This window comes from Octopus sinensis, linkage group LG18 (genome assembly GCF_006345805.1).
Source record: "Octopus sinensis linkage group LG18, ASM634580v1, whole genome shotgun sequence".
Taxonomy (NCBI): domain Eukaryota; kingdom Metazoa; phylum Mollusca; class Cephalopoda; order Octopoda; family Octopodidae; genus Octopus; species Octopus sinensis.
Window position 1 is genome coordinate 7,441,933 of NC_043014.1, and position 13,811 is coordinate 7,455,743.

A 13,811-nucleotide genomic window follows, 5' to 3' on the forward strand; every position below is an offset into this window, starting at 1 on the left:
ACGTGCCACCGACACGGAGGCTAGACGGGGCGGCGCCGGCAACGACCACGATTGGATGGTTCGCTTAACCACAGCTGCAATTTCCACTGATGTTGATCGACCTCAATTTGGTTCTGCTTTCTGATATATGAATTGATTTGGTTTGATTTTGATTTTGACTGTTTCCACTGGTCTTGCCAGGTTTTCTCACGCACAGCATACTTCCAAAGGTCTCGGTCTCGGTCATTTCCTTGGTGAGACCTAAAGTTCGAAGGTCATGCTTCACCACCTCGACCCAGTTTTCCTGGTCTACCTCTTCCACAGGTCCCCTCAACTGCCAGGGTGTGGCCACTTCGCACACAGCTATCTTCAGCCATTCTCATCACATGACCATACCAGCGCAAACGTCTCTCTTCACACAACAAATGATGCTTCTTAGTTCAACTTTTCTCTCAAGATACTTACACTCTGTCGATTATGAACACTGACGTACAATCCATCGGAGCATACTAGCTTCATTTCTTGCGAGCTTACGCAAATCCTCAGCAGTCACAGCCCAAGTTCACTACCATGTAGCATGGCTGTACGTACACATGCATCATACAGTCTGCCTTTACTTTGAGCGAGAGGCCTTTTTGCACACCAGCAGGGTAAGAGCTCTCTAAACTTTGCCCAGGCTATTCTTACTCTAGCAGTTACACTTTCAGCACAACCGCCCCCGCTACTGACTTGGTCACCTAGGTAACGGAAACTATCAACTACTTCTAGTTTTTCTCCCTGGAAAGTGACGGAAGTTGGTCTCAACGCAAAAACAGAGTACAAGACAAACAATACAAGGAATATTCCCCTTCATCAGCTGCCCCTGGTCTGACTCAATATACATACATATGAAATTTAAAATTAATCAAAGGACATACTAAGTATGTCTACCTGCTTGAAATAGCAGTCAAAACTCTTATTAAATCGTCAAAAATACACTGATGAAAACTACAGAAATCAAACGAAGGCAAAAATCAGGTTAAGACAATCTACTAACATACATTTAAGTATTTGGACTCACGCAGACCGATTTAATAAGAGTTTTGACTGTTATTTCAAGCAGGAGTGGCTGTGTGGTAAGTAGCTTGCTAAACAACCACATGGTTCCGGGTTCAGTCCCACTGCGTGGCATCTTGGGCAAGTGTCTTCTGCTATAGCCCCGGGCAGACCAATGCCTTGTGAGTGTATTTGGTAGACGGAAACTGAAAGAAGCCCATCGTATATATGTGTGTGTGTGTGTGTGTGTTTGTTTGTCCCCCCACCATCGCTTGACAACCGATGCTGGTGTGTTTGTGTCCCTGTAACTTAGTGGTTCGGCAAAAGAGACATCGATGGAATATGTACCAGGCTTACAAAGAATAAGTCCCGGGGTTGATTTGTTCGACTAAAGGCGGTGCTCCAGATAAATAGATACATACATACACACACACACACACATACATACACACACACATACATACATACACAGACAGATAGATAGGTAACCAGACATAGATAGGTAGATAAATAGGTTGATATATATATATATATATATATATATATATATACATGTTTATCAATTTGTTTTGCAAGAGAATGGCGTTAGTGGAGCAAGAACACACACAGAAATGAAAAGTGTCGCCGAAGAGGTCACACAGGTGTGTGATGAAAGATTTCTGGACAATGGACAAGTGTTAAAATAATAAAAGAACAGCAATAAACAAGTGAAGGAGAAAAGGAACATAGTGAATGGGATTATTTGGCAAAAATAAAGAAAATAAATAATAAATAAATAACCATCCTGAAATACAATATATATGTATGGGACACATAACTCTACTTGTGAAGACCTGTTGAGGCAAGTGGAAATCGAAATCGATCAACATCAATGGAAATTGCAGCTGTGATACCAGAGCCGGTGGCACGTAAGAGAACCATTCGAACGTGGCCGTAGCCAGCGTCGCATCGACTGGCCTCCGTACCGGTGGCATGTCACAAACACCATCCGATCGTGGCCATTGCCAGCCTCGCCTGGCCTCCGAGCCGGTGGCACGTAAAAATCACCATCCGATCGTGGCCGTTTGCCAGCCTTGCCTGGCCTCCGAGCCGGTGGCAGGTAAAAAGCACCATCCAAGCGTGGCCATTTGCCAGCGTCGTCTGGCACCTGTGTCGGTGGCACATAAAAAGTACCCATTACACTCATGGAGTGGTTGGTGTTAGGAAGGGCATCCAGCCGTAGAAACACTGCCAGATCAGACTGGGCCTGGTGCAGCCTTCTGGCTTCACAGACCCCAGTTGAACCGTCCAACCCATGCCAGCATGGAAAGCGGACGTTAGACGATGATGATGATGATGATATATATGCAGTGGTGGACTGGCCAGGTTGCAAGTTTGTCCGATGGCAAGTGGGCCCCTGCACCATTAGAATCCATATATATGGGGGCTCGTGTTTGCATCTAAGGTGCCCATCCCCCCAAGTTTGAGAATATTTTATTCACTCCTGGAAGAATGCATCAATTATTTCAGCCTGGCTGTGTTTGTAGACAGTCGAAAAGAATACTTTTAACAAAAAAATAAATAAATGATAGCTTTATAGTTGTGGGTGGGCCCCTCTAGTCTCCTGGCAACCAATATTTTTAGACCCAGTCTGCCACTGTATATATGTATATGTATATATGCATAGGTCTATATATATATATATATATATATATATGTGTGTATGTATATGAATATATGTACACATATATGCATGTGTGTATACATACATATGCATGTGTGTGTATTCATATGTATATACACACACACACACACATATATATATACACATATATATATAATATACAATATATAATAATATATATATATATATATATATATACATATATATATATATATATATAAACATATATATATATATATCATACATATATATATATATATATATATAACATATATATATATATATACATATATATATATATATATATAATATATACATATATATATTATATATACATATATATACATATATATATAACTATATTACATTATATATATATATACATACATATATATATATCATATATACCATACATATATATTATATATACATATATATACATATATATATATATATATATATACATACATATATATAGTACATATATATATATAACATACATATATAATATACATATATATATATACACACACAATATATATACACATACATATATATATGCATATATATATACATATATATACATATATCTATATATAATATATATATATATACACACACACACACACATATATATATATATATATATATATATGCACATACGTACATACACACAGACACACACACATACGCAGGAGGAGAGTAAGAGAAATAGATAGTTGCATTATTTGAGAAAGCAGAGTATCTGAGCCGTTGATAATGACTCAATTATTATTGAAAAATGTAGATGACGAACGTTGCTAATGAGAGAACGAGGAGGTAAATTAAAATACCGAATTAACAGGAAATAAAGACAATCATAGTATTCACACCCCAAATATTATACGGCAGTGTGTGTCTGCATTCGAATGCGTGTGTGTCAGTGTGTCCATTTTTGTAGGCATGTTTGGTGTAGGGGGGTGTTTGAAATGAGAACAGGTTTTCTTTGCAATGTAATTATCCCAAATGGAATAGAAAATCTTTCAAATTCTCTTGTTGTATTACAATCGCTTGCGACGTAGCTATGTATGTGTGTGAGGGGCCACGTAATAGAAAGGCACCAGTGCTGGTGCCCTCTCTCTTTTACTCTTTAACTTGTTTCAGTCATTTGACTGCGGCCATGCTGGAGCACCGCCTTTAGTCGAGCAAATCGTCCCCGGGACTTATTCTTTGTAAGCCCAGTACTTAGTCTATCGGTCTCTTTTGCCGAATTGTTAAGTGACGGCGACGTAGACACACTAAGGGGGACAAACACAACACACAAACATACACACAGATACATATATATATATATATATATATATATATATATATATATATAATTATCGACGGGCTTCTTTCAGTTTTCCATCTTCCAAATCCACTCACAAGGCTTTGGTTAGCCCGAGGCTATAGTAGAAGACACTTGCCCAAGGTGCTACTCAGTGGGACTGAACCCGGAATCATGTGGTTGGTAAGCAAGCTACTTACCACACAGCCACTCCTACGTATAAAGCACTCAATACATTCTTTAAAGTGGTTGGCATTAGGAAGGGCATCCAGCTGTAGAAACCATATCGAAACACACGATTGGAGCCCAGTGGAGATCTCTGGCTTACCAGTGCCTGTCAAACTGTCCAACCCATGCCAGCATGGAAAAACGAGCATCATCGTTTAACGTCCGTTTTCCATGCTGGCATTGGTTGGATGGTTTGACAGAAGGCTGCACCAGGCTCCAATCTGATCTGGCAATGTTTCTACAGCTGGATACCCTTCTTAACACCAACCACTCCGAGAGTGTAGTGGGTGCCTTTTATGTGCCACCGGCGCTGGGGCCAGTCAGGCGGCACTTGCATCAGCCACATTCAGATGTTGCCTTTTATGTGCTACCGGCACAGGAGCCAGTCAGGGTGGTGGGGCTGGCATCGACCATGTTCAGATGGTGCTTTTTATGTGCCACCAGCACGGGAAGCCAGTCAGGTGGCACTGGCATCAGCCACATTCAGATGTTGCCTTTTATTTGCTCCCAGCACAGGAGCCAGTCAGGGTGGCGAGGCTGGTCCTGATCATGTTCAGATGGTGCTTTTTATGTGCCACCAGCACGGGGAGCCAGTCAGGCGACACTGGCAATGGCCCACATTCAGATGTTGCCTTTTATGTGCTCCCAGCGCAGGAGCCAGTCAGGGTGGCAAGGCTGGAATCGACCATGTTCAGATGGTGCTTTTTATGTGCCACCAGCACGAGGAGCCAGTCAGGCGACACTGGCAATGAGTCACATTCAGATGTTGCCTTTTATGTGCTCCCAGAACAGGAGCCAGTCAGGGTGGTGGGGCTGGCATCGACCGTGTTCAGATGGTGCTTTTTACGTGCCACCAGCACGGGGAGCCAGTCAGGCAACAATGGCAATGACCCACATATGAATGGTGCTTATTGTGTGCCACCATCATGGGAACCAGTTAGGCGGCACTGGCATCAACCACAACTACAATTTCCATTTGATTTTGATTTACTTGACCCAATAGGTCTCCTCAAGCGCGACATATCGTCCGAAGATCCAGTATGTATGTGTGTGTGTATATATTTTTGTGTTAGTGTTCACGTGTTAGTATTTGTGGGTGAGCTGGCAGAAGCATTAGCACACCGGGCGAAATGCTTAGCAGTATTTCGTCTGCCGTTATGTTCTGAGTTCGAATTCCGCTGAGGTCGACTTTGCCTTTCATCCTTTCGGGGGCGATAAATTAAGTACCAGTTACGCACTGGGGTCGATATAATCGGTTTAATCCGTTTGTCTCTCCTTGTTTGGCCCCTCTGTGTTTAGCCCCTTGTGGGTAGTAAAGAAATAGGTATTTCGTCTGCCGCTACGTTCTGAGTTCAAATTCCACCGAGGTTGACTTTGTCTTTCATCCTTTCGGGGTCGATAAATTAAGTACCAGTTACGCACTGGGGTCGATGTAATCGACTTAATCCCTTTGTCCTTGTTTGGCCCCTCTGTGTTTAGCCCCTTGTGGGTAGTAAAGAAATAGGTATTTCGTCTGCCGCTACGTTCTGAGTTCAAATTCCGCCGAGGTCGACTTTGCCTTTCATCCTTTCGGGGTCGATTAAATAAGTACCAGTTACGCACTGGGGCCGATATAATCGACTTAATCCGTTTGTCTGTCCTTGTTTGTCCCCTCTGTGTTTAGCCCCTTGTGGGTAGTAAACAAATAGGTATTTTCTCACCCTCCCTTCTTCTTTCACTTTATTTCTTCTCCTTTCCTCCTACCTCAAATGTTTAAGTGTCACAAAAAAAATTTAAAAAAAAGAAAAGTATATACAGATATCCGTAACTTGTTATATCTCCCTCTACTCCTCACCCTTTTTGAATCTCTTTCCTCATCACCTGACGTTTCTTTTATTTTTTTATTTTGCAGAAAATGAAAGCATACAACTTCATCAGTCGGTTGGCGTCTCTCACAGATCACATTCCCGTTGCAATGACAGTCCAAATTTCGACCAATTCATCTTGATTCCTCTATAGAACAAGCCTCCTTTATTTTCTGAGGACTTCATATATTTATTTTATTTATTTGGTTTTGATATTTTATATGTATATACATATATATATATATATATATATATATAATATTATATATATATATATACACATAAAGGGTGAAATATAATTATTTAATAAAATTAATAAATTTCACCTTGTAGTTTTTTTCGGTATGGAAATGACCATTTTTGGTAAGAATTATATAATTATAATAAGGGTTAATTGCAACAAGTTGCTCAAACACAATACCGAAAATATTAGAAATAGCAGCCAATAGGTCACTATTTCTACTGCTAGTAAAAAGTTTTGAGCAACTTGTTGCAATTAACCTTTATTATAATTAATTTATTATATATATTTATATATATATATAATATATATATATAATATATATATAATATATACTATATATATAATATATGTATATATATAATATATATATATATATATATATATATATATATATATATATATATATGTATATATATATATTTATAAATATATATATATAATAAATATATATAATATATATATATATAAGAATATAAATATATATATATATAATATATATATATATATATATATATATATATATATATATATATATTTTATTTGTTTTGCCTTTTTTTTTAATGTAACATTCTTCTGTTGTTTGCTGTTGTTTGTTGTTTTTGTTGTCGTCATCGACGATCACATTCCCGGTGAGCACTGTAGCTGTAAGAGGGGAGGTGGCGCTGTAGTCGCTCTCTGTGGCAAAAACCATCTTTGCTGAAATGCTGGGTTGTAATTATTAATCCGAGACCTTGACCTTACTTGCTTCACACTACCCGTCAACAGGTAGGTTGACACACAAACATTCTGACTTCTATTCCCCACCACCACCACCACTACTAATGTCTCCACCATGGTATTCCCACCCCACCCCACCCAACCTCCGATTCTGCTTAACCAATCTCTGATGTCAAATTGGGCCACATACCTTTGATTGAAAAAATGTCAAGATCAGTTAAACTCTGGAAGACAAGAAAAGCGCAATACTGCTAAAAATTTGTATGTTGTGTGTGATGACAGTGTGTAAATGTGTGTGTGTGTGTATATATATATATATATACACACACTCACACACACACATATAACATGTATACTCTTTACTCTCGCTTTTACTCTTTTACTTGTTTCAGTCATTTGGCTGTGGCCATGCTGGAGCATCACCTTTAGTCGAATCAAATCAACCCCAGGACTTATTCTTTGGAAGCCTAGTACTTATTGTATCGGTCTCTCTTTTGCCGAACTGCTAAGTTACGGGGACGCAAACACACCGGCATCGGTTGTCAAGCGATTTTGGGGGACAAACAAAGACACACAAACATATACACACACACACAAACATATACACACACACACACACACATATATTATATATATATACATATATATGATGGGCTTCTTTCAGTTTCTGTCTACCAAATCCACTCACAAAGCTTTGGTCGGCCCGAGGCTCACGCAGTGGGAATGAACCCGGAACCATGTGGTTGGTTAGCAAGCTACTTGCCACACAGCCACTCCTGCGCCTCTGTGCACACACACGCACACATGTATAATATGCACATATGTATATATGGAAGCACTCCGTCAGTTACGACGACGAGGATTCCAGTTGATCTGATCAATGGAACAGCCTGCTCGTGAAATTAACGTGTAAGTGGCTGAGCACTCCACAGACACGTGCACCCTTAACGTAGTTCTCGGGGATATTCAGCGTGACACAGAGAGTGACAAGGCCGGCCCTTTGAAATACAGGTACAACAGAAACAGGAAGTAAGAGTGAGAGAAAGTTGTGGTGAAAGAGTACAGCAGGGATCACCACCATCCCCTGCTGGAGCCTCGTGGAGCTTTTAGGTGTTGTTGCTCAATAAACACTCACAACGCCCAGTCTGGGAATCGAAACCGCGATCCTACAACTGCGAGTCTGCTGCCCTAACCACTGGGCCATTGCGCCTCCACATATATATATATATATATGAAGCCTTTCTGGCTTCACAGACCCCATAGAACCGTCCAACCATGCTAGCATGAAAGCGGACGCTAAACGATATGATGATGATGATGATGATGTGATTGATATTATATACATATATATATATATACAATATATATATATATATACAATATGTATATATATATGTATATATATATATATATGTATATTATATATATATATATATATATATATGTATATATATATGTATATATATAATGTATATATATATGTATATGTATATAATATATATGTATATATATACATGTATATATATAATTATATATATATATTATAATATATATATATATATTATATATATATATATATATATGTATATATATATATCCAATGAAATATCCGAAGTATGCATTCTGGGATAGTTTTGTCAATTTAGCATCAGCTGCAGTAGTTTGTGATTGTGATAGCATTATTTTTATTGACTTGCCAATCTATTGCACACACACACACACACTCACACACACACACACACACACACACACTCACACACACACACACCACCCTGATCAGAGGCAAAATATGACCTTCTAGTATGTTAATTACCAGAATCCAACATGCTTTCACATTTTCTCTTTCTGTGACCATCCCATCTTTTGATAATTGCAAAGCAGTTATCGTTGGTATCCGATGATGGTATCCGATGATGGTATCCGATGATGACTTTCACAAACAGTTTTGTTTTTGTTTTTTTTTTTGTATTTCGTTTGTTGAAAATCAAAAAGCAAAAAAGAAAAAAGAAAGGTAAAAAAAATATAACTAACAAACCGACCAAAGCCTTGTGAGTGGATTTGGTAGACGGAAACTGAAAGAAGCCTGTCGTATATATGTATATATATATATATATATGCGTGTGTGTGTTTGTGTGTCTGTGTTTTTCTCCCCAACATCATTTGACAACCGATGCTGGTGTGTTTATGTCCCCGTTACTTAGCGGTTCAGCAAAAGAGACCGATAGAATAAGTACTGGGCTTACAAAAGAATAAGTCCCGAGGTCGAGTTGCTCGATTAAAGGCGGTGCTCCAGCATGGCCGCAGTCAAATGACTGAAACAAGTAAAAGAGTAAAAGAGTAAGAGTAACAAACCAAGAAACTCCCTAAATCCAAAACTCAGAATTTCCTCTGTAATGCTGCTCCATCATCACTACCATCCCACCATGACCACCACTCCTAAACTGCTGTTAGATCAAAACCTGGAGTGAGTTTTTAATTGATATCATTATTCCTTTATTCTTTTAATTGTTTCAGTTATTTGGCTGCGGCCATGCTGGGGCACCGCCTTTAGTTGAGCAAATCAACCCCAGGACTTATTCTTTGGAAGCCCAGTACTTATTCTATCAGTCTCTTTTGCCAAACCACTAAGTTACAAGGACATGAACACACCAGCATTGGTTGTACTTATTCCATCGGTCTCTTTTGCCGAACCGCTAAGTGACGGGGACATAAACACACCAGCATTGGTTGTCAAGCAATGCTAGGGGGACAAACACAGACACACAAACACACACACACATATGTATATATACGACAGGCTTCTTTCAGTTTCCGTCTACCAAATCCACTCACAAGGCTATGGTCGGCCCGAGGCTATAGTAGAAGACACTTGCCCAAGGTGCCACGCAGTGAGACTGAACCCAGAACCATGTGGTTGGTAAGCAAGCTACTTACCACACAGCCACTCCTGCGCCTATATACAGAAAAGTATCATTTAGTGATCATTTTAATTATTATTTATTGATATTATATTTTTATTTATTATTTATTGATCATTCTACAGAAAAAAATATAATTTATTTTTCACTGATTTACTAAGGAAAATATTTGATGTTAAAAAATTGGAATTTTCTTACACACACCCTCTTTCTCTCTCTCTCTCTCTCTCTCTCTCTCTTGTCTCTCTCTCTCTCTCTCTCTCTCTCTGTCTCTCTATTTACTCAAGAATTTATTGTTCTTCAACAACTTCAAAACATAATTGTTTGTATGTCAAAATAAGAAAAATCCTTAGAATTTGTCCGAGATTTTTTTTGACCATTGCGATTCTCTTGCAGGCTGAGCCACAGTAATTTAAGCTGCAAGAATTATGAACATTAGGCATTCATAGGGTTATAAACCCTTGTGGTTTCCATCGAATACTCTTTTGAAATTGGCAGGAATTTAATTGATTTTATTGTTGAGGAGATTTCAGTTGATATAATTTATAGCCATGCATAATACAAAAACAGGTGATTGTGTGTGTGTGTGTGTGTGAATGTATATATACATATGTATGCATATGTATGAATGTGTATATATATGTGTGTGTATAAATGTATATGTATGTGTGTGTGTGTGTTTATGCTTATATATATACAGATATGTATGTATACGTTGTATGTGTGTATCTATATATATGTGTATATATATATATATAGATATATATATAGGTGTATATATGTGTGTGTGTATATATATATATATATATATATATATATATATAGGCATTGTATGTATGTATATATAATATATGCATATGTATGTATATATAATATATTGCATATGTATATATGTATATATATATATATATGTATGTGTAGATATGTATGTGTATATATATGTATGTATATATATGTATGTGTATATATATGTATGTATATATATGTATGTGTATATATATGTGTGTATATATATATATATTTATGCATATATATATATATGTATGTATAGATGTGTGTGTGTGCGTGTGTATATATATATGTATAGATGTGTGTGTGTATATATATATATGGAGAGATATCATCATTGTTTAACTTCCACTTTCCATGCTGGCATGGGTTGGATGGTTTGACCGGAGCTGGCCAAAAATGACTTGTTTCTGTCATTTGACTGCGGCCATGCTGGAGCACCGCTATTAATCAAGCAACTCAACCCCGGGACTTATTCTTTTTTGTAAGCCCAGTACTTATTCTATTGGTCCCTTTTGCCGAACCGCTAAGTGACGGGGACATAAACACACCAGCATCGGTTGTCAAGCAATGCTAGGGGGACAAACACAGACACAAACACACACGCACATACATATATATATATACATATATACGACAGGCTTCTTTCAGTTTCCGTCTACCAAATCCACTCATAAGGCTTTGGTTGGCCCGAGGCTATAGTAGAAGACACTTGCCCAAGGTGCCATGCAGTGGGACTGAACCCGGAACCATGTGGTTGGTAAACAAGCTACTTACCACACAGCCACTCCTTTTAAAAGATATTGATAAATTAGCATTATATTTGATAAATATATTGGATTGAAATCATGTGGTACTGTTTTAAGATAAAAACTAAAGAAAAAAAAAAAGGGAAATTAATATTTAAAAGCAAATGTTTGTTGAGGGAGATTCAACTATTATTTTGAGCAGGTTGAACAACTAAATACATATAAGGTCCCTAATTTGCTGGCTTACCTGTAGGGAATATGCTGAGGTGTGTGCATGTGTGGGGTGATGTTTCTATTTTAAATATTTAATTGACTTTTTTTCTCCCCCATTTTTTAAATTTTTGTTAATTAATGAAGTTAATTATAAAGGAAAAAAACGTGGCTTGCTCTATTGATTAATCTGTGTATGAACAAATGGTGGCCATGGTCGATGATGCTGGCGTTGTTGTTGGTGGTGGTGGTGATTGTGATTTTGTTTGTACTGGTGTTGTATTAGTACAACAAAGGGACCAAACTCAAGAAGAACTTACCCACTAATTGATTAATTAAATCTGTCACTTAGTAGATACCAGTTTTGTTTTCTCTTTCTCTCTTTAACATCTCCCAGCTACCGTCCAAAAAAAAAACAAAAAAAAAAACAAGCCAATAAATATATAAAAGAAATAAAATAACCCAATCAGGGTCCAGCTCTCTCTCTCTCTCTTTCTCTCTTTCTCTTTCCCCTCTCTCTGAGGAATAAAATGAAATGTCATTAATTATTTGGTGTTGAAATTGCAATTAATCTTTTACAAGTTTCATAACGACCATTGCTAAGGCAGGGATTAAAAGAAATTAATTATATGGCAACTAATTAAATCATAATAATAAATTCTTAAATTAACACAAGACCAACAATTAGCAGGAGAAAGGGGAATAGTTGATTGGTTTCAGTGTTGGACTCGCAATTAATAGGTGAGGGTTTCAATTCCCAGGCTGGGCAGTACATTGTATTTTTGAGCAAAATCCTTCATTTCACACTGTTCCTGTTCCCTCAAATGTAAACAAGTATCCACTATGGCTGGTAATCCTTTTCCCTGTGATGGACCGGCTCCCTCTCAGTCACATATAACCCAATGAAACTGGAATAAGCTTTGGTTTAATACACCTGTAAACACCTGAGATCTAAACTATCGCTGGTACCTATTTTATTTCTCTTACCCCTAAATGGTTAAAAAACAAGAATAAGCTTTGGTTCCAAACACCTGGGATCTAAACTATCACTGGTACCTATTTTATTTCTCTTACCCCTAAATGGTTAAAAAACAAGATCAGGACTTGAACTCAGAATATGGAAACCAAAATGCTATGTTTTTATATTGTTTCTGCCATTCTTAGCATTTTAGCACTTTCTGGTCATTGAAAGAACTTGAAAAATATGGTAAATGTTCTATTGGTATATCTTTGCATTGAAGGCGGCGAGCTGGCAGAAACATTAGCACGCTGGGCGAAATGCTTAGCGGTATTTCGTCTGCCGCTGCGTTCTGAGTTCAAATTCTGCCGAGGTCGACTTTGCCTTTCATCCTTTCGGGGTCAAATAAATAAGTACCAGTTACACACTGGAGATCGATGTAATCGACTTAATCCCCTTGTCTGTCTTTGTTTGTCCCCTCTATGTTTAGCCCCTTGTGGATAGTAAAGAAATAGGTATATCTTTGCACCATATATTAACCCTTTAGTGTTTAAACTGAGCATATCTGACCAAAATGTTCTGCCATGTTTTGCTTTCGAAGTGGCCAGATCTAGCCTCTCACACCAACCCTATATCATTCTATAAATTAACAGTTCAAGTTACGGCAGTACATATGTACTAGTTATGGCGGTACATATTCTAAAAAAATAGGTGGCGAGCTGGCAGAAACGTTAGCACGCCGGGCGAAATGCTTAGCAGTATTTCGTCTGCTGTTACGTTCTGAGTTCAAATTCCGCCGAGGTCGACTTTGCCTCATCCTTTCGGGCTCGATTAAATAAGTACCAGTTATACACTGGGGTCGATATAATCGACTTAATCCGTTTGTCTGTCCCCTCTGTGTTTAGTCCCTTGTGGGTAGTAAAGAAATAGGTGTTTCGTCTGCTGTTACGTTCTGAGTTCAAATTCCGCCAAGGTCGACTTTGCCTTTCATCCTTTCGGGGTCAATTAAATAAGTACCAGTTATGCACTGGGGTCGATATAATTGACTTAGGTACCATAGAACAAATTCTGATAGTGGTAAGAACGCCATGGAATAAATGGAAATGACGTTTTAGAATTAAGAGGTAAAATGGTAACCATGTCAATGAACAAAATGTGTTAGTGCTGT

General features: G+C 38.0%; 1 protein-coding gene and 1 long non-coding RNA gene across 3 annotated transcripts in view; both read left to right on the forward strand.

The window, feature by feature from the left end:
* Nucleotides 1-6,305, forward strand: part of LOC115221378 (sphingomyelin phosphodiesterase 3-like) — a 61,971-nt gene extending 55,666 nt beyond the window's left edge. For both annotated transcript variants that reach the window (XM_029791554.2, XM_036510703.1), the window contains one exon: nucleotides 6,106-6,305. In XM_029791554.2, coding sequence (XP_029647414.1) covers nucleotides 6,106-6,201 — 96 coding nt within the window. In that variant the 3' untranslated portion in view covers nucleotides 6,202-6,305. The remainder of the gene's footprint in view (nucleotides 1-6,105) is intronic.
* A 3,874-nt stretch (nucleotides 6,306-10,179) lies between these two features.
* Nucleotides 10,180-13,444, forward strand: LOC118766860. The gene is made up of 3 exons (XR_005002769.1): nucleotides 10,180-10,205; nucleotides 12,163-12,907; nucleotides 13,159-13,444. It is a non-coding gene; the product is annotated as an uncharacterized LOC118766860 (long non-coding RNA).
* The last annotated feature ends 367 nt before the right edge of the window (nucleotides 13,445-13,811 follow it).